This window comes from Nannospalax galili, unplaced genomic scaffold (genome assembly GCF_000622305.1).
Source record: "Nannospalax galili isolate Female #2095 unplaced genomic scaffold, S.galili_v1.0 scaffold1400, whole genome shotgun sequence".
Classification (NCBI taxonomy): domain Eukaryota; kingdom Metazoa; phylum Chordata; class Mammalia; order Rodentia; family Spalacidae; genus Nannospalax; species Nannospalax galili.
The window spans coordinates 14,206-36,059 of NW_008345995.1; the positions used below are offsets into that span (position 1 = coordinate 14,206).

General features: G+C 41.9%; 1 protein-coding gene and 1 pseudogene across 1 annotated transcript in view; both read right to left on the reverse strand.

Annotated features, from left to right (window-relative positions):
- LOC103741508 (fibrous sheath-interacting protein 1-like) overlaps nucleotides 1-7,676 on the reverse strand; it is a gene marked incomplete at its 3' end in the record, with an annotated part of 18,070 nt that extends 10,394 nt beyond the window's left edge. The window contains exons 1-2 of the mRNA XM_008842326.2: nucleotides 7,540-7,676; nucleotides 1,656-1,788 (exon numbers count right to left, since the gene is read on the reverse strand). Of these exons, the coding sequence (XP_008840548.1) occupies nucleotides 1,656-1,781 (126 nt within the window). The remainder of the gene's footprint in view (nucleotides 1-1,655; nucleotides 1,789-7,539) is intronic.
- LOC103741509 lies at nucleotides 4,434-13,272 on the reverse strand (annotated as a pseudogene).
- Between the last annotated feature and the right edge of the window lie 8,582 nt (nucleotides 13,273-21,854).

The window sequence follows — 21,854 nt, forward strand, 5'->3', positions numbered from 1 at the left end:
CACAGAAAGCTGGGACACAGAGAGCTGGGTCTCAGAGAATAAAGCTGTAACACAGACTAAGCCGAGTCTTGAGTCCTGTGCCTTACTACCGGCGACCTAGCCTCTCCGGGGGGTGCACTCCCTCGTTACCAACTTGCGGACATTCTAGCTTTCGCTGTCCTCGTACTCTTCCCGTGGGGTTCAGTGGCCAGTGGACCTCACATCCTGAGGAAAGTACACGGGTGAAATAGGGACAGGATTCAGCTGGACAACGCTCCAGTAGCAGAGAGGCTGTCAGCACCGGAGTGGCGGACAGCGACCTATCCGCGGCCGCTCCCAGAGGCCTGTGGCCAGAGCCGTGCCGAGACTCGCCAGGTGTGGCGGGGACCCCGAGATCCAGGGGCCCAGAGCGACCCCGAGATACCCGCACACCCCACGCCTGAGGCCCATAGAGACACGGAGAAGCCCGCGGGGCCAGACCTGCCTTCCTCCAGACGCTCTGCGGGGGAGCCTGCGGACCCGCCGTGCCATTCCGGGAGTGCACACCTATACCTTTCCACAGGGAGCTGTGGAGCGATTTGAATGGCTCAAAAGTACCTAGTTTGAATTAAGATGTGTTTCTAATCACAGTCTTCTAATGAGAGTCATGTGTTTTGAGTTATTTATTTTTATGCTATTCTTAGGTTTCTATTTTGTTTCCACTCGCCTTTACAAATCAGCAAAGTTCATTTTGAAAACAGCAGTTTGGCACAGCTGTGTTTTCTTGAGAGAGGGCAAGAAGAGGCAACCATAGATAGATCAGGAGAGAAAAAGCAGGGTCTGAAGAACTTCAGAGTCTGTTTCTCAAGACAGTGAGAAATACGAGGGAAGTGAACCCAACCCAAGGAGAGCTGAGGCCTCAGGGAGAGAGGGAGAGAGACGGCCACTTCGCAAATTCCCCGTGAAGGGTTGTCCAGCTCTCTGGCTTCAACCATCGGAAGGTTCTGTGTTATCCCAGTATCCACATGCTAAGCACTCCACCACTGCAATGGGCAGTTCTGTTGCAAATCTCTAGGGCAGAAGGCGCATGGTACTGAGAATTAAATTGATAGGAATTCAGCTCATCAGGTGTGCAACACTCAAGGCCTCTGCTGTTAGGCACTGTGGGTACCAGACTGCAAGAGCTCCAGGGATTCTCCTGTCCTCCCATCTTGCCGTAGGAGCACTGGGATTATAGACATGCAATACCACACCTGGCTTTCTGAGGGTTCTAAGGGTTCAAGTTCATTCCTCACATTTACATGGCAAGTGCTTTACCTACTGAGTGTTCTCCCCAGCTCTACTCAAACTATTTTCCAACACAGTCCTTCTCATAGTAAATGCCAGTGGGTGATTATTAGACACTGGGATCCAAAGCTTCTTTGATGAAGATAAAAAAGGAAACACAAAAATCTTACCAAAGTTTAATGTATATTAAAGAAAACGTTCTACAAAATAAAAGGAAGGAGGAAGGGGGAGAGAGGGAAGGATTCAGAGTGCTTTCATTACTGAACAATCTACAACAAAGCGCAGAAACCAATGAATGGTCTCTGAACAACTATAACGAAGAACCTTAAAATAGGGTATTAATGACAACCTTGGTTTCACCAACTGCTGTGGTTGAGAGATGTGCAAATCCTTTCTAAGCAGAAAATTACCTTGAATGACCCTGGTTCTGGTGAGAGCACCTCCAAAGAAGCATTTGAACCTCTGCTCCCAGGACATGATCTTGAACTTGAAGCTGGTTTTGAAATTCCATCTAAGCTTCCTTTTATAATATCCATTGACACCCTAAAACCAACCCAAAAAAATTAAGAAGTAACTTAGATGTCTAAATGTTTCATTAATTACCCTTCAATTACTCAGAACCTGTTTACTACCAAAGTCACACTTAAGCACCCTTCAATTTCATCAAAAGAATCTTGTATATGTGGATTTTTACATCTTATTTTACTGTAGGCACAAAACATCCAGACTTAGATACTGAAAGCAGCTGACACAGAATGCTATGAAAGCCCGCTCACTGCCTGCCTGACCCTGCAAGAGAAAATACTTGTGTATTTGCTCTTCCCTAAGGGAACACTCCCAAGATACCCGTCTCTCAGTCAAGACCCACTTCATCTCAATGAATGCCTAAGGCCTCCTTGCTCCCTCCTCTGGGTTTGCACTCCTTATTCTAGGCTTCCCCTCTCTAGCTCAGCCTCAGCCTGTCTTCCACCCAGCTCTGACTTCTCTTCTCCTTGAAGCTATATTTTCTGGACCACCTACCTCCAGGGTACTTCTCTCATTTAATCAGCTATCCTCTTCTAAAATGCGGGTTATAAAGCATGGCTCTACTTCTGACCTCTGGCACAAGAGCACAAACCGATAGCCTTCATTAGAGGACAGACTCTGGCTGTACTTTGTCAATCTCTTCCTTAAGTACTTTGTGCGGGACACTGTCCACCCTAGCTTCTCTATTCCCTGTGTGAATTTAGGAGACAAGAATTACTAGGCAGAGTAGCTTAAACCAGAGGGAAGAGAACCTTACAGACATACTGATCCTGTCAAACTATGGTCTTGATAGGTACCCTTCTGGATATGTCAAGTAATGATGGAATAACATAGTACTATGAACTGGAAGGCACAGAAGATTGCAGCTTTTGTCTTCTTGGTGTTTAGCTTAAATATGAATGAGTATCATCCACCAAATCTTTTCTAAATTTTTATAATTACGTATAAGCATTAAAACTATAATGTCCTTTCTTACTCTACAAAGTAACTCATCTTTCTTTCTGCTTGTGGACCACAGAGGCAGAGTCCAAAGAAGCTTTGCACTCAGGAGGAAGCACAAACATTAACAACCTGAAGCTTCTCTCAGGCACACTGAAGAACAATATGGTTTGGCCTCCAACTGCGCAATATGCCAATGCTGGCACTTAAGAGAACAGCAGGTCAACTCTTCCCACTCAGAAGGAAAAAGGCATTGATGTCAACATTATTCAAACTCTGAAAAAAGGCTTGGGCTCATTCAGGAAGGGCTTGACATTATTACTGCAAAATGATGGATCACCCTGGCCCATCACAGCACAACCAGAAAGCATAAGTCACCAAAAGGTCAAATGTCTTTTCCATGCCCTAAGATCCTGTCAAGGAGGACTTATTGCAGCTTGCAGAGAAACAGTGAGATGCAGGCATGTGCAGAGCTGATATAATACATGTCAATAAGGGCCAGGGCACAGGCACCCATCAGTGACATAGATCAGCAGAAAGTCCCAGAAACCTTTCCATTTGCTTTAGAAACTAGTCTGTTACTATTATATTCTCTCCTAAACATAGTTCCCAGGAAATACAACTGAGAGACTGTGTATTTGGCCACCTGGAAAGAACTGGAATAAAGAGCATAGAAACTAGATCTTATAGATGTATTATATGTTGAAGAAATCACTTGTCACATAGAGTTCACATTAAAAGTAACTGTATAAGAAAGTAATAAAACAATATGCAAATAGTTATATAAGCACTGAGTGTTGACTTACCAAACACTGTCCCTTAATTGAGTGTATGTGGGGAACAATATCCATAAAGGGGGGGAGAAGAATCTATCATAATAGGAAATCAAAGAAGACATTCAAAAATAGATTAAGTCAAACATTGGTTAAGTAAACATTAATATTTAAGAGTTCAAGATGGTTGCCTCCAGAGAATGTGACCAGAAATTGTTGTTATTCCTTCCATTGTAGATGTCATACCACAGTTTGACTTTTGGGAACATATTACTTTGATGAAAGTAAACACCAATTTTAAAAGCAATGAATAAATGTAAAATATGCAGTCTTCAAAGGACTGGAAGAAAGCACAAAGATAACTGGCAAAAATATGAAATGAATGACTTATTAAGCATGACAAGAACATAAATCAAAAATGAAGAGAAAACCTATTTGATTACACAATGCTTCATGCTTGTGGTTTGAATGAGCAGTGTCCCCCACAAGCTCAGGTATTTGAACACTTGGTCCCCAATGGATGGCCCTGTTTGTGGAGGTTACGGAAACCATAGGAGGTGTGGCCTTTCTAGAGGAACTATGTCATTGGAGTGGGCTTTAAGAGTTGGTAGCTTCACCCCACTTCCAGGTGACTTTCTCTGCTTCCTGGGTATGGTTAAAGATATGATCTCCTGGCCTCCTGCTCAAGCCACCTGCTGCCATGTGTACCCCTCCACTATGGGCTCTCCCTCAGGAACTGTAAGCCAAAATAAACTCTTTCTTCCATAAGTTACTTTTGGTGATGATATTTTGTCACAGTAACAAAAAGTAACTAATACAATGCTCTTGAGTCTCCCCCAATTCCCCCTGAAAAAATCTACATGAGTGTTCCAGTTTGCTTCTCTATTGCTGTGCTAAAACACTGACCAAAACCAACTTGGGTAGGAAAGGGTTTATTTCAGCTTACAATGTCTAGGTCACAATCCAACATCGAGGGAAGTCAAGGCAGGAACCCAAGGCAGGAACATACAGGCAAGGAGCTATATTCTGGCTTCCATTGCCATACATGTCCTTGTACAGAATTTTACTGTGCCTATTAATACTCTGGGCCATAGCTTTACCACCTCTCCAAGCTTGATCAAAAACATTGTAATTTTCATCTTCTTCTCCTGCAAATCCACTCATCATACCCTTGGATTGATTGAAGAGCATTTGGTCATACTAGACTTCATTGGAAGTTTGAGATTGGGCACAGCAGGAATAACAACTTCACTGATACCTTGCTTTTCATGTCTCTGCACTTTTGACCTCTCATCAGGATCTGCCCTGGAAAGACTCCAGACCTGCTGTCTCTCTTTTCGCCTACCATGCCTGATTTCATACCTTTCCCGTGCCTCTCCATCCGCTTTTTCCACATGGGTTTTAATCCCAGCTCTCCTCTTTGGCTTTCTGAGCCATTTCTCTAAGCTTCTCTTCATGTTTCTCCGTTTCTTTTTGAGCCATCCTTCTCTCTGCTTGGGCCTGCATTTCCACAGCTTCATGACCCTTCTGCTCAGCAACATTGAGAGCCTCAGCCAGTTTGGCAAACTTCTCACTGATATGTACTGCCTAAAGCCCACTTCTGTCAGAGCTAGCCATTTATCTAATGGAACTGTGTAATTCTTTGTGTTTCTCCAGGGAAATACACTCCTGTTGTTTCTTCACAGTCATCTTCCAACTAGGAGAATACATTACAGGTACAGGAGGAGATGGTGGTCCAAGGTATTTTCTTATTAATCTTGAACCTTGGAGGCTCCATTGGATCTTTCTGTAGTTCTACCATCTGAATAACCCTTTGTTTGGCTCCAGAGAATGCCACTCCTTGCTGTGATGATGTGTATTGGATGTACTGAGCAGGGACCAGCTTGTCAGCTGCTCCAACTGGCATGGCTGCAGTGATCTGCAATACAATTTTCTCTAAGGCTAGCCTTGTCTTTTCTGTTATCTCTTTAATAGATTCATCATCAGGTCTTTGAAGGTCTGTCTGGGTCATTTGCATTCATAACGTCCTTTGGAACCAGGTCAATATACTTGCTATAAATGACTGGATAGAATCCAAGTAGTCCAACAATGAATGCCTGCACCATCAGAGTGGGGACGGGGACAGCCTGTGGAGGGTCAGACAAACTATGCTAGAGGATTAAGCTAGTCTGGTCTAGATCTCAGATCCAGAGATCTGAAGTGGAAGGGCAGGAGCAGGTCTGGACCCAAGGCCAGAAGGAGGACAGAGTGCAGAGAGAGTGGAGCTGTTCAGGCTTCAGAGGAATCAAGGAGCAGTGGGCAGGATCTCTAAAGAAGTGTTAAGGATCAATAAGAAAAAAAATTAGTAGAAGAACAGCTAAGGTCATAAACAAAGAGTTTGGGGCTGGAGAGATGGCTCAGCAGTTAAGAGCACTGGCTACTCATGCAGAGGACCCAGGTTTGGTTCCCAGCACCCACATGGCAGCTAATAACCATCTGTAACTACAGTTCCAGGGAATCCAACGCCCTCTTCTGACCTCCACCAGCACTGCATGACCAACACAGGTGCACTTAAATAAATGCAGGCAATACACTCATACACATAAAAACTAAAAATAATAAAATATTTTTAAATAATAAAAATAAAGAATTTGCATGGAACAAAGGAAGGAAGGAAGGAAGGAAGAAAGGGAGGGAGGGAAGGAAGGAGAAAGGAAGGAAGAATAGAGGAAAGAAGGGGAGGGAGGAAGGAAAAGGAAGAGTGGGAAAGAGAAGGGGAAGGAGAAAGGGCAAAAGAAAGGGAAGGGAAAGGAGGGAAACAGGGAGGGAGGGAGAGAGGGAGAGGACAAATCATTGCCAGTTCTTGCTTTTAAAAAGTCCAATGTCATACTTAAGGAAGCAGAGACCCTCAAGGACATAAGCATGCTCCCTGACTAGAGGGCTCCTGGATGTTCCTGTGTCCTTTTTTTTAACCTTTTTCTTTTTTGTATTTCCTGGTTTTCTAGTAAGTCTGTTTTGCATTCACAATTAAAGAATTTGTTGCAGAAAAATTTCTAGAATTTACCAAAATGTATTCAAAAATAAATAAGAATCATGCCAACCCTACAACATCTTAGACTAATAAATCACCATTGGCACATTTCTTATTCTTTTTATCTTCTTCAACAAAATTGGTTTCATATGTTTCTCACTTAACGCTACATGATGTGCATTTTCTTAGGACATTAAAAAATTCAAAAATAAAATATCAGTCACCCTATAGTCAGTGAAATACATACAAACCAATTTAAGTTGTAACAAATCACTATTAACACATGCCAGCATTTTATAACTTTTTAAAATTTTTATTTATCATTTTTATTTTATGTGTATGAGTGTATTACCTGCATGTATGGAAGTAGACTCGTATTGTGCAGTGTCTGTGGAGGTCAGGAAGAGGGCATCAGATTCCCCTGGAACTGGCGTTACAGATGGTTGTTAACCACCATGTGGGTGCTGGGAATCGAATCCGGGTCCTTCGCAAGAGCAGCTAGCGCTCTTAACCATTGAGCCAACTCTCTAGCCCCCGTTTTATAACACTCTTAATCAATTCATGTAGATTGGATATGCAGTATTTGCGCTTATGAAATGAAACTGCCTGTTTCTCCACTTGGTTTGCAGGTAGCCTGGTTCCCTGCAAAGCCCTTTCATATTCTCCAATCTGACAGACACCCAAAGGGACCTGTAAATTGTGATAACATTTCTTTCATTATGAGAAAAGGTCTCTAGTGTTTACCAGTCATTTATTTACATTTTTTTTTTAATCATGACTATATGCATCTTTTGGCGCTTAGGGTCTAAGCTACTGACTAGTTTTCTAGACTTCAGTGGAGAGAAAGCTCGGAAAGGTGGACGAATCAAGCTAAAAGGGCGTTTCCTGCAAGGACTATGAAATCCCCAAGAGCAGGAGACCCACAGACCTTCTGCGGCCCGGTCACGCCCCCTATGGCCCACTGTCCTCGTGGACAGCCGTTGGGCCACGCGGTGGGACTCAACTCCGCCCCGCCCGGTCTCCACCGCGATCCGCGCGGTCCCTCACCTTCCCGGCGGGGACTAAAGCTAGGCGGCTGACGGGCGCCGCTGACACCCGCAACGTCGTCCACTTCCCTTCCAAAAGGACAAGTCTTTCGCCCCACGGCAGCTGCCCTTGTCACGATGGAAGATGCCTTAGTCAAAAGCCCACGGCCGCTAGGAACGCTGTTGCCAGGCAACCAGAAGCGCGCAATTCCCAGTCTCGCGATAGGACAAAAGGTTTGTACCACCTGGGATGGACTGTGGGGACCAGGGGCAACAGGGACGGTCACAGCAACCTGCGGGGTGACGAGGTTGGAGCGAATCTGCTGTCTCCCTTGCTGCGGACGTTTGGGGGCGGGGTGGGGGGGTAGTATTCACGTTAAGTTGGACTACGAGCGAAGATCCCGGTGTTTGCATGGCTCTTCTGTTGCTAGGGTGTCCTAGAGGCCAGCTACCCCAAAGGGCTCAGTAACCCCTCCTAACAGAGATGCGACTTAGTTCATGGAAATGAAAGTCCTCGCAAATTTGGATGCTTTTGTAAATAAATAACAATAAAATTCTAGTTTTGTAAAAACTGGGCTTGAGTTCAAAAAGGGATAATAATGGTTGTTTGCACCTTTTATTCATAATTTCTGTAATTTACAGTGCATGGGGACTCATTGACTGGACCGCCAAATTGATTTTGCGCCTCATCGCCAGTACCATCAACCGTCCTCTGTGTTCCAGCCTGAATGGTCCCTGACTGTTCACAGGGCGTTTTCACATCCAAAGCCCCTTTATCTTCATGCTTTTGACCAAGTGAAGCAGTTCTTCAGTCTTTTTTAGCAGAGCAAATAAGCATAAACTGAGTTGTCCATCGAGCACAGGTATGATCTAGGGCCGTGATGCTGTAACAACTTGAGTTGTAAATTCCATCCACCACCGATCCTGTATTTCCATCTCCAGGCCAGACTTCTCCCTTGAAACCCAGATTCCTGTATCTAACCTCAATAAGACATTTCCACTTAGGTGTATGAGAAGCCTCTCAAACTTAACCGATCAAAAATCAAACCACTTTTCCATAGTCCCTCTCCTCACTCCAGCCCTTCCCGTCTCCAGTAAATAGCTCCATCCTCTCCATCCACCCTCATACCAACAACCTTGGCTGCATTCTCAATCCCGTTTCCTTTCACATTTATTATAAATGTTATCAGCTCTACAAGTTCAAATATATCCAGAATCCAAGCACTTCTCACACCCTCAATGTTTCCACTCACCTGATTTTTGCAAAAACCTACCTGTAGTTTTCTGGGGTTGTTTATTTGTTTGAGTAGGGGCCTCCCTTGTACTCGCTATACACTTGCAACACAGCAGCCTAAGTCGTGTGTTGAGAAGCTCAGTGGAATCCTGTCACCCCTCTGCTCCAGGCTCCTCCTGGTTCTCCACTTAATTTAGAGGACTTACAATGCCCACAGGTTCTTAATATCAGATTGTCACCTCTCTGCCTTGTGGTCTTGCCATCTCCTCCCTGCTAAACATTGCTCCAGTCTCCCTGCCCTTGTGGTTAATGCTTCTATACAAAAATTTCTTCCCTGTATTTCTCAGGAAATTTACATGTTTTCAAATCCCAATTTTTTTTTTAAGTTGAGAAATCCCAGAACACAGCAGGATGTATTGTCCTCTATGAGAACTAACCCTTGGCAGCCAGCATGAAGATGTAACTGAAGAAATCCACAGATGTCAAGTCCAAAAGCAAGAGCAGAAATGCAGGCACTGAGTAAAAGGCTGAGGCCAGAATTTCCTGGAACCAGGAACCAGGGAAGGGCATGGCACAATTTCTTCCAGTCTTCCTTATAACTGGTGTGTATTCTTGGCCCTGACTGTGCTGACAGGGGATCATTTTTGGGTTTGTTTGGTTTGTATTTGCCTTTCTAAAACAGAGTCTCCCTGTGTAGCACAGTCTGGTCTGAGACTTGCCATCCTCCTGTCTAGGCTTTTTGAGCACTGGGATTATAGACCTGTGCCATAATACCAAGCTTGCAGTGAATTATTCTTGTGAATAAAATAAATATTAAGAAACTGATGCTCCTTGTATGCTTTGTATAAATTCTCTGGGAGCAATGATTCAAGAAATAATGATAGGGATGGCAAGATGGCTCAGCAAGTAAAGGTGCTTGCTAGCAGGCCTAGAGACCTGAGCTCGATCCACAAAGCCCGTGTAAAAGTGGAAGGAGAGCACCAACTCACACAGTTTTTCTCTTGTCTCCACTTGCATGCTGTGGTACATGTGTGTGATATGCACTCACACACATACACACACACACACACACACACACACACACCAAGCATACACAAATAATTTTAATGAAAAGAACAAAGAAATAATAAGTTTGAGATTCAAAATAAGTCCTTATGTTGGCAATTTCCAACTCATGATATTAATATGTTAAATTACTGGTAGATTTGCATGTCACATGAAAACAAAATGAAGTAAGTAGATTGGGAACATAGCTCAGTGGTAAGAGTACTTGCTTAGCTTATGAGAGACCTTGGGTTTGATCCATAGAAATACATAAAAAAAAGAAGTAACTAAGGCTGTCTTTCTAAAGTGGAATCTGGATACTGTGAGGGGATTGCTCATTGCTAAAGGTCAAAGCATAGAATGTTCTAACAAACTTGAGTAAACTGACTGCAGCCACTGCTGCCTTCACCCTTTCTCAGCTGGAATTATCCTAGTTAACCTTCAAATCAGTGGGTTTGAATCAAAGATTTCTGCTCAGCCAATGAGCTGCCTGCACAAACTGCTCTTTGTGGAAATCACCTTTATAAAACCTCAGCTGTGCTTGCCTTAATGGGTGCTGTTCAGGGCTATCCTGTTTCACTGCAATTCTTCGTTTCTCCCAAAATGCTGCTTCTTTTGATCTTGGAATCAGTCTTCTTTTAGTTAACATTACATTATTGAACTACTACCCAATAATGTTCTCTGTGTTTTCCAGAATTTGAATTCTTACAAAAACTTCTAAACAATAGTTTGGATCTGGCAGGGTTTTTTTTTTTTTTCTTTTTCTCTGGGAGTTGGTTGGTCTTTCTCTGTGTGTAGTGCTGGGGATTGAAATCTATACCTTGAACATACTAGATAAGTGCTCTCTACCATTAAGCAGTTTTTCCAGTCCTAACAGTTCTTATTTTTTAAATAAATGCTTCAGATAGTTGTAATAATGAGTAAGAACATGAAGGAAGTTGGAAGTGTTTTAAGAATAACCTAAAGGCCTGGAGATATAATAGCAAAATCTGAGCTTAGCATGCACGAGGTCCTGGGTTCAATACTAGCACCAAATAACTTAAGATTTTGCACTTTGGTTTCCTGTTTCTACATGTGAAAGATTAATATTTGTCAGGAACTTAGAAATACTACTTGTTTCTCCAACACAATACACACATATACATAGACACACACACACACACACACACACACACACACACACACACACACACACACACAACCAGCTCACTAGTTCTGCCTTTAATAGTTTCCCAACCATCTCTAAGACTGGCTTTCTCTGTTCCTTCCAGTGACTGCTCCCTCAGGAAGCCAAATCACCACACTACATAAAATAATAATACCTATATTCCCAACTGTCCCCTGAATCCTGCTGTAAATGGACTTTTTGTTGCTGTGATAAAATACTTAACAAAATGAGTTTACAAGGAAGAAAAGTTTATTTTGGATCATGGTTTCACAGGTTTTGGTCCATGGTCACTTGGCCCTACTGCTTTGTATCCAAACTATAGTACCTGCTCCTTTTATCTTTTTATTTTATAAGAAAGGAAGTATCATTATTAGGATTCTGGTACTAAATAGATGGGTAACCTTAGATAAGCTCATAAATGTTTATGGATCAGAATTTCCTCATTTGAGAAATGAGGTTGGACTTGTTTTTCAGTTCTTAACTCCACTGCACATTAGAATCACCTGGAGAGATTGCATCAACTACCGGTCCTGGGCTGCACCTGAGAGCAAACCAGTCTGAAACTCCAGGGCTTATCCACTTTTAACATGCAGACAAATCACGCAGGGATCTTGTTAAAAATGCTGATTCAGTTTCAGGTGGGATCCTTGCAGGTCATGCCAACGCTCCTGGACCACCCAACGCTCTTTGAGTGGCTATAGGTTGACCATCTTCATATGCCTACATTCTGCTTATTTTCCATGAACAAGGCCCCTTTTTCCAGTTTTTCTTTAGGTTTTTTTGTATGTATGTTGTGCGTGGATGTGTACTCTGTGTGTGAGTGCACGTGTGTGTGTCTGTGTGTGTGTGTGTGTGTGTGCAGCCTACATGTGCCAATATGTGAGTGGAGGCCAGAGGAAAACCTCAAGTGTCAGCCCTCACCTTCCGCCTTATTTAAGACAGGGGTCTCTTGTTTTGCTGAAACATGCTGGAAACTAACAAGCCAGGCCCTTCTGGAAGTTTTCTTTTCTCTCCCTTTCTCCCTGTAGGAGTGCTGGGATTGCAGATGTGCACTTTGTCTCTGGATTTTATGGGCTTCTAGAGATTTGAACTCAGATAGCAAGCCCGTTTACCAACTGAGGAGTTCTTACCAACCCCCCTTTCTTTTTTGGTACTTAATAGCCCCCCCTTTTTTTTTTAAATCACATTTCACCAGGCATGGTGGCGCACGCCTTTAATCCCAGCACTTGGGAGGCAGAGGCAGGTGGATCTCTGTGAGTTCAAGGCCAGCCTGGTCTACATAGCGAGTTCCAGGACAGCTGGGGCTACAGGGAGACCCTGTCTCAAAAAGACAAAAAACAAAAAATCACATTTCTTGGTGATTATGTAGGAAGAAAAGTTAGAAAATAGAGCCATACATGATTTTGTATGTTCCTGGTATTTTTGCTTTTAAAACTGTTATCTTTAAAAACATATGCAACATCAGAGACATATAATGCAAGTGAAAAAAATTGTCTCTTCACTCTTTGTAACCTTTCCGCACTAATTTTGCATTAATGTATCTCATGGTAAATTGGTTTCTTAGTGTCCCCCCCCCTTTATTTACTCTTGGGGACCCCTGTTGTGTAAAGTGGCAGTCTCTCCATGTCCGGATAGCCTATGGGCTCAGCTTCATAGGCAGAGACTCCTTTTATCAGCAGGGTGCCTTCCCGGCATCTTTCTGACTCATCTTCTGAAGTAGCCATGGCCTCCAGCTCTGGAACTGCCAGCTTTTCCTGTGTGATTTTCAGGTAGTCTGACAGCCTGGCAGGAGCCCACTTCCATATGTAAATAGGGCATCCCACAAAGTACCTATCAGCTAAGGCTTTTACCACTACCCCCACAGTATAAAGTATCCTGGTTTTCCCTCAATAATCGAAGCTGGATCACTAAGGCCTGGAGCCGAGCTGAGTCACAGAATAAAGGGGCTGTACCACTAACTGAGCTGAGTTCTGTGTCTTACTGCCTATGATCCAGCCTTCTCGGAGAGAGCTGTCTCTTCATAAACCGGGACTCACGGAAATCCAGCTTTCGCCATCCTACACCTCCCCTCATGACCCGACAGCTGACGGGTCCCGAACCTAGAGAGAGAGTGCACGGTAGATTGGGACGGAACCGACCAGGCCAACCCGGGTAGCAGAGAACCTCAACAACGCGGAGAAGTAGGGACCCGCCAGTGGCAGAGAGCCAAGGACTCAAACGACAGACACGGTGCGGACCGCCGCCCAGGTGCGTGTAAGAAACAGGCGCCGCGCCCAGCAGCTGGTGCTCCGAGATCCCTGCGCCCCCATAATTTACCTCTTAACCACTTTCATTTTGAAAACTTCTCAGAGGCTGTGTGGACTTTCAGAGCAAACTTTAATAACTTGGAGTTGTTCTGTATTTCTTCTTGCTTTCTACAAACACTTCTGCATCAGCTACATAGAGGGTGACACTCTCAAAACAGCATTCGACCTGTCAGGAAGTACCATCTCTTTCTATGCCGTGTTTTCTACAGTTCTATGTTCTTCTGCAAATATCCCCTGCAAAGTGTTATGCCTTTGGGAGTAATTCATAGGGATTTCTTGTAGCGTCAATGTATTTTAAGCTAAAATTTCCCTGGTCTTGTTCCAGGTTGGGGACATATGGCAGTGTTGATTTCGGAGTTAGCTTTTGTTTTTGTTTTCAATCTCTCCCCACTCTTGACATCCTCCTTCTGAGCCAAGTCAGATTTGAAGGACTGAGAAAAAGCCCACATTGTGTTCCATCTGGACTCCAACTACCAGCTGTGCTGCCCCAATTTTCCTTTTCCTACCATAAGCTTTTACCAAATATAACAGCATGCTAGTAGAGCACCCTGTTCAGCCTCTTCTTATAGATCCCACAAACCAGGTTCAGTAGCCATTTCTTTTGAAGGGAAGTTAATAGTGCATACCATGGACAGACCCCATCTCCTATAAGTCTGTTGAAAATGACATTTATTGACTGTTTTGGACATGTCTCACATACAGCATTTCATTTGAGTTCACAATATCCCACGAGTTGTCATAAAATTGTGAAAATTTATATTTGAGAAGGTGAGCATCAAAAGGTTTGTTTTTCTGAGGTCATTCTGGAACTAACCTGCGCTGAGAATCCAACAGAGCCTGTTCTCAACCTCTTCACTGGTCTGAATTTAACAAAAGAATATTGAAGACCACTAGATGGTGCTCGTTATCTTCCACTGGAGTGGCTGCAGCTGCCTTTCAAAACCCCTGGTTTTCCTTGGGTTTTAGGTGTGATTCAAGAAACCACTGAACTGAAATCTCCTGTTCTCTGAACTGAGCTTGGGTGCATTCAAACAAGAAAAGTGAAAATTAGATCTGAAAATAACAGAGTGGGTTTTCAAAAACAACATAGTAAATGTTACAAATACCTAGCAGCAACCTTTTGGTGATTTTAGAAAAACTGAAAATTCTCATACTTCTCAATATAAATTCAGCAAATGTGAAAAGCATGTGTTTTATCCTGCTCCACCTTTACACCAACTTCCTTCTGTCCAGCACCTCCCAGTGCAAGTGTCCACGGTGCCATTCACTTAAGCAAGGGTTATGAAAAGGGAAGTAAATACTACCTAAAAGAACAAAAATCAGGTAACAGATAATCTTATTTTTATTCAGAGCCAAACATTATGTGTCGAGCATCTTTTTATACTACCTTTCTTAGCAGTAAAACTGAAGTAGGGGCCGGAGAGATGGCTCAGCAGTTAAGAGCACTGACTGCTTTTGCAGAGGACCCGGGTTCCTACAAAACGTACTTAACTCCAGTTCCAGGGGAATCCGAAGCTCTCTTCTGACTTCCACAGCATTGCACGACATGGGTGCACTCACATGCATGCAGGCAATGTACTCATACACATAAACTAAAAATAATAAATAAAATATTTTTTAAAAACTGAACTAAATCTGCTCCCTGTTGGTTCTCAATGGCGTTCATGAGAATCATTTGGAAGGTTGTTGGTCCACATTCCCTGATTCTGTAGGTCTAGGTATCGGCCAAGAACCTGCATTTTTGCCAATATTGTGCTGATTTGGGACCTATTGAACACTGAGTCTACTAAGGAAACCAGTGACCTGAGTTCACGTTTCAAAGGGTGAATGGCGAGGCTGCTCCTCTGGGGTCATCTTGAAGTTCTTCTGAAGATGTGACACAACCAGGGCTCTGAACAGTGACAGCAGGTATTTCCCTCCATAAATAGAAAGGTAGGAAAAGGGAAATGTTTGCCCTTCCCATCTTCCTTCATTCTGAACCTTATCCCTCTTTTCCTGTCTCCCGTAGATGTCTACATAGAATCTAGTCCTGGTTAAGTGATGCCATCATGTTTTGGAAAATCAGTGCCTGCTTTTAAAAACTACTGGGATTCTTGCCTGACCTAAAATATCAGTCATCAGCCCTGCAAAAAAAAAAAAATTGTAGTTTTCTGCCAGCTCTTTAACTACCACACCCATTGCCAGAACTTTCCCTGATATTTGATCCTGTTAACTCTCCCAAAATGTGTCTCTGACCAAACTTGAAATAGACTTCTATATGTACTTCTATTAGATCATTTTTTTGAGGGCTGGAGCATCTATAATGTATGAATATTATCCCAGAAATAAGATTTTCCTAAATTTATTTTTATTAATAAAAGATTCTTTGGGATAAGAAAAAGTAAAAATAAAAAAAGACTTGATGCTTTTCAGTGTGTGTTGTTCCAAAACCAAAATTATACCTTTGGATTTTTTTTAAGTGAAAGGAGTTAGTACATGCATTGTCATATGACCTTAACTGGTCCAAGTGATATGAATGTGGGGTGGGTCTTTACCAGGAGATCATGGAGATGTATGATAACAAGCACACGTGTTCATGCACATACACATGTTCATGCACACACGTGCTCACCCCCCCCACACACACACACGAAGAGCAGTACAGCTTGGGTTAATAGGTTGCAGGTTTGTTTTTAAAGATTTTTATTTGTGAGTATGTGTGTGTGTATGTGCCACAAGAATATGGGTTCCAAGGATGCTAGAAGAAGGTGTTGGATCCCCTGGAGCTGGAGTTCCAGGCAGTTGTGGACCACCAGACCTGGGTGCTGAAAACCAAACTCTGGAAGAGCGGCAAGCACTCTAGTCTGCTGAGCCTTCTCATAGCCCCCTAGAAGTTTGTCTTTTAAAACAACAAACCAGTGAAGATGAAGCTCTGTTCTAATACCTGCTGTGATTTGCATCTGGGGTCCTTCTCAGCTCTGCCCTCAAGAGAGCAGCTTTGCCAAGTGACACCATAGAAAGGGAGAAATAGTTTTCTTCTTTGAGGGAATCATCTCAGTAACCTTGTGCTTAATTTTCTTATTATGTTACTGACTCCAAAGCTGCTTCACCTGCAGCAACCCAGTACCTGTAAAGAATTAAAGACTTTCCAGAAGCTTCCAGAGGCAAGCTGCAGTTCAATTGTTGAAGCCAGCTGAGATTGCATGGTATTACCCCTCAGCACCTCACTCCTATTTCAGGGGATGAGTGAGACACTAGTTGCTCATGGATAATGGCTAAGGAGAAGTTTGGTGATTTCACTATGGCAATCAACCCTGCGCTGAAAACCACCATGGGAATCAGGCCACATGCTTCTGACCAATTGGCAATTTGTCTTTGAATCCAAAACGGAATTGAGCCCATCACGGTTTTGTTTGCTTGTTTTTTGTGTGTTTTATAACTTGATAGTCTACATACTATGATGCAGTTTGGGTTCTGTATTAGTAACCTTCTCATTGCTATGACAAAATACCTGACTATAACAACTTAAAGAAGGGTTTATTGTGGAAGGGTCTATTTTGGCTCATGGTCTGAAGAGATACAGTCTATCATGGCATAGCAGGAGCAAGAGACAGATGGTTATATTGTCTCCTCCCCAAGTCAGGAAGCTGACAGAAATGAAAGCTGGTGCACCATACACTTTGTCCTTTTCATTCAATCTGGGCCCCTAGAGCATGGATGGTGCTTCTTGTGTTGAGGGTGAGTCTTCCCACCTCAATTAAACCTCTCTGGAAATGTCCTCACAGACAACCCCAAGAGGTTTGTCTCCTAAATGATTCTAAAGCCCATCAGGTTAGCAAGCAAGATCAACAATCAAGCATATTAAAATGAAGTTTTAGTATGTGTTATGTAAACCTTTATTATTAGATAAATCTTTGTATCATTTTAATATAAAATTACAAAACTATTTACATAGTGTGTTGGAAATATATGCAAACCAAACATTAAGAATCTTAAACCACAATATATAGAAATAATTTTTCTCAGAGGTAACACTTCAAAAATAAATAAGTAAACAACCACAGGGGTTTGTTCAGCATTCAAGACTCAGGCTTCCCTGGCATACTTAGACCTCTTACTTTATCTCTTAAAGATTTTTTTTTCTTAGTTGGAATTCAAATTTATGTTTCTAATTGAACATACAGTGTGTTTATTAGACTGGAAACTAGTCATCATTTTGGTAACTTTTTCTTTAACTCTTTGTATTTGGTTACTCAAACTCATTTAATGGAGCCTGCTTCGCTTTCAATTCATCTTATCATAATAGACAAACTGGAATTACTATTCTAGTTCAAAATTGATGCTTTATATTCCTACAATTCATCCATCCACACACAAAAATACTTTACATCTTGCATCACTGGGTTCTCAATTCTTCCTCTGCATGTCCAGAGGCCAGTCTCTTAACCCTGTTCAATCTGTTTGCTCTTCTGGTATAGTAAGAGTAGTTAGAAATGTCTGCACCTCTTCAGACTGGAGACATTGTGACCATCCATTTTTAAGCAGTCTCTGCTCTTTTTGGAAATAGCCTGCTCTTGTGCCCCAGCCCCCAAATGAAAAGACTTTCACATCATTCACAAACAGCAGCGTAATAGGTACCTGCTCAACCTGCTAGACAGCAAGAATCACTTGTCTCAGAACATCTAGGTAATGATAACAGTCATCATTCTTGTCCCCTAGAATCATCCAAAAAAGAATTAAGCAAAACAAAGCCACAAGGGGCATACATTGCTTTTATTTTTATAGCACAAGATAATAGAATAGATTAAGAATTTGTTTCACTGTTATTGATTCTAGAAAGGCGAGCCTTTTCACTTCTCAATTTACCAGTCCCTTTATTGAATCATGGGAGGATGACTCCCTAAAATGTTTCCTAATTCTGTAGAAATAGAGAAAGTAAAACTGTGATTTTCCCCCTACATTTATTTATTTATTTATTTATTTATTTATTTATCTATTTATTTATTGTGTGTGTGTGTGAGCGCGCGCGCGCGCACGCACATATGTGGAGATCAGGGGACAATTTTGGGAGTCAAGTCCGTCCTTCCACCATGTGGGTTCCAGAGATCAAAGTTAGGCTTGGCAACAGGTTCCTTTCCCTACTGAGCTATCTAACCAACCTGACAATATACAATGTTTTGGAGATGCCATATTAATGTGTCATTATAATTGTCGATGAGGGGAATTACCAGGTTCAAGACTCATCCATTAAACTTTAAATGTTCAATTATCTTGCATACCCAGCTATGATAATTTTTTTTGAAAATTGACAAGTGTTTTGTTGTGGTGGTGGTAGCTTTTATTGATTTTTGCTTTGGTTGTTTTTTTTCTTCTTCTTCTTCTTAATGGCAGTGAATCTGAAATCATTATCTGAACCCAAGTTTCAGGGGACTATATATGCAGGTAGTCAACTTATACTCATGCATTTATTTGACTCATTCATTGGTCACTTGTTTTGAATTAAATCATCTAGCTAATCGTGCTACTTGCTCAGAGATTCCACCAAGAGCAGAAGCTGGACGGTCACATAAATCCTCTCTGATATATCACCTCTCTCATTTGAGGTAGAAAGTTCTAGGACTCAGGGGGCACTTCTGGTTATAAATTATATAAAACCCATTTAGTGGTCCCTAGTAACTAGCAAGGAGAAAATGGAGTCCATAGTCAGGGAAATGCTTATTTGTCTTCTCAACCTATTATCTACTGAATGATTTAAACTTCAGGATGAAAAAAAAAAAAAAACATTTAAGAATACTGGTTTCTACTCCATACATTTTTCTAATGGATTAGGTATTTTTAGAAAGTCATGAATTCTGGTCCATGGTATTGAACAAAGTTGTTCCTCTCTGGATGATGATTTCTTCCATTAAATTACAGGAATGATATACAGCTCAGCTAAGATCCTCTAAATTCTAAGCACTATGATTTTATGCAGTAAATGGTCATTTTATAGAGAAAAAAATTTCTGGATTTTAAAACAACCTTGCCATCATCCATCAACTGAAATTGCTGTCTCTGTGAAATGTGGTTTCTTTCCCTTTCTATCTGCACTTGTTGCAAGCACGTGATCATTTCCTGAACTCTTTCATGGTCTTTTTCTCCTCTAATCTGTCTAGAGAGCAAGGACAGTAACGCAAACACTTTGCACTGCATTATAACACTAGAATTACTAAATTCGGTGGTATTTACTGTTATGGATGAATAAATCTTGATGGTATTTTATATGCTTTCTGGGAAAAGGATCACATGTCCCTCAAAGGTGTGGATGGTGGTGAATGATTTTATGGTGATGACTCTTTAATTCAACTAAGGCTAGCCTCAGTGCAGAATTAGCAAGGGAGCCAAGAGACATAAGACGATGCCTGTCAACAGTCTCAGCAGAGCCACCTCATCCTTTTAAGAGGTTCCAAACATTCACTTCAAACCAAACGCCTCTGCAACAGAACGAGGAAGATCGTGAGGCAGATGGAAGCTCAGCGAATAACACAGAGAAGAACAGCTGCCAAGCATTAAGGATTTTAATCTCGTCCCCAGTACAGTTTAATAATATGTGCCAAGTGGGTATTCAAAAAATAGTCGTGATAACGATAGATGATAATGATCATCAGTGCTGGAGGGTGCAAGTGGAAGAATGGGCTTTAATGCCTCCATACTGTTTTTAGCTGTCTGGAACTTGCTACATCTCTCAGGGCTAATGAAGCAGCCATCTGTGCCCAGTTCCCATCTGCAAAATAGAGATCATGTCATTTCCTACAGAAAGTTTGTGGGCTGTGCTTTACTATTCTTCAGTGAAAAATCATATAGGAACACAAAGCAGGCAATGATATGCCAAATGCTACTGAGGGAGCACACTTTAAGACAGAGTTCATAAATTAAAATTAGTTAAGAACCTCTAAGTGATAGCCTAATGGCTTGAAGTGATTGATGCAAAAATACTTCTATTGTGTTTTAAGTAAATGAGGACATAAATTGTGAGTAAATAAACAGGTGCTAGGATGCTGTGGCCTATCACACTCAATATTTTTGCACATATTTCCCCAAAATATTATAAATTATTGTTATAAAATATTATGAACTAATTTCTGAAGCCAACTAGCATTATTTATATTAAACTTATTGTAACAAAGTAACAGGGTTTTCAAAGCACATGAAAACACAAAATGCCTTAAAAGTAAAAAGCATTAAAAAAGAAATCTTTCTTTGTGGTTATCTGGAGGCTTTGAGTAGGGGAAACAGAATTCAGACTAGCCCATTATTGCCTAGTTTATACAGCAAAACCAAAGAAATTACCTGGGTAAATTGACACCAGCAAAAGCCATTGGTTACTCTGGCCCTGCCAGCCTAAATCACCTTGTTCCCTCTTTAATGAAACATTGGTTGCTTCTTTTTCTTTGGTTGAATCTGATAGTGCAGTCCACAATTCAGAAGTTTTTGAACATTAATTTTTATTTTTATCAAAATAGCACATTAGATGGGTTTTAAATAGCACTAAAAAGCTTAAAGCAAATCAAATAAAAGAGTTCTAGAGATAAGAACCAGAAATCATTTTAACTGTCCCTTCCTTCACTCTCATATTACCACATTTCTACATAAGAAGCACAGTCTCTCTTCTGCAGCATCTATTTTGGACATAATTTGGTTGCACCTGTCACGACAGATAAGGGTATTGCTGTCTTGTGCAATCATCTCTCCTACTTCTTCACCCTCCCAATACCATTATAGTTTTGGCTAAATCAACATCTGGCATTGACACTTACCATGTACACACATATATCGTTCACTGCTAAAAGTTATTCTATATTTCCTCTCACGTTTCACTCCTCCTGGAGTTGGTAATTGCCTCATTGTTTGCTTTGCTTGATTTTCCTTATACCCGTTGTCAATTCTTCCTTTATCTCCCAAATGCCTTCATGTACCAAGTCAATACCAAGTAATCTGTGAGTTGTACTCTTTTTGTTTTGTTAGGTGTGTAATGTGTGCACACGTGGAGGCCAGAAAATATCAGATTCCTACTCTGCCGCTCTCTGCCTTAGTCCTTTGAGACGGGGTCTCTCAGTAAACCTGGAGCTTGGCTGGTGGCCAGTAAGCCCAGGGATCCTCTTGTCTCCAGCCCCCACAGTGTTGGGTTTATAAGCACAAGTGTGGCCAGACCTAGCTTTTTACAGATCCTGTTCTCGACAAGTGCTTTCACCCACTGAGCCATCTCCCCTCAGTGTACTTTTTAAAAACAGCATTCTTCCTAAAAATTTCATCTTCCTTCTCTCTGGGCTGCTTGATCTATAGGCCTAATAGCAATACATCCTGCAGAGATTCCCTTGCCTTGTTTTTGCGAGGGTGGATTTTTGGGTTTGTGTTTGTGGTTCTGGGGACTGAATGCAGACCCTCATGCTCGCTAAGCACATGTTCTACCACTGGAGCACTCCTCTTGCACACCCCCAACTCTATTCTTGAAGTTTCCTTGACTTATGTCCTGAGTTGGTTCCCTGTTTCCAGGACATTGCGTCTTTTTCTTTTGTGTTTTGCACCCTAGTTTTACTGAAACACAACATCTAGAAACTTCATTTGAT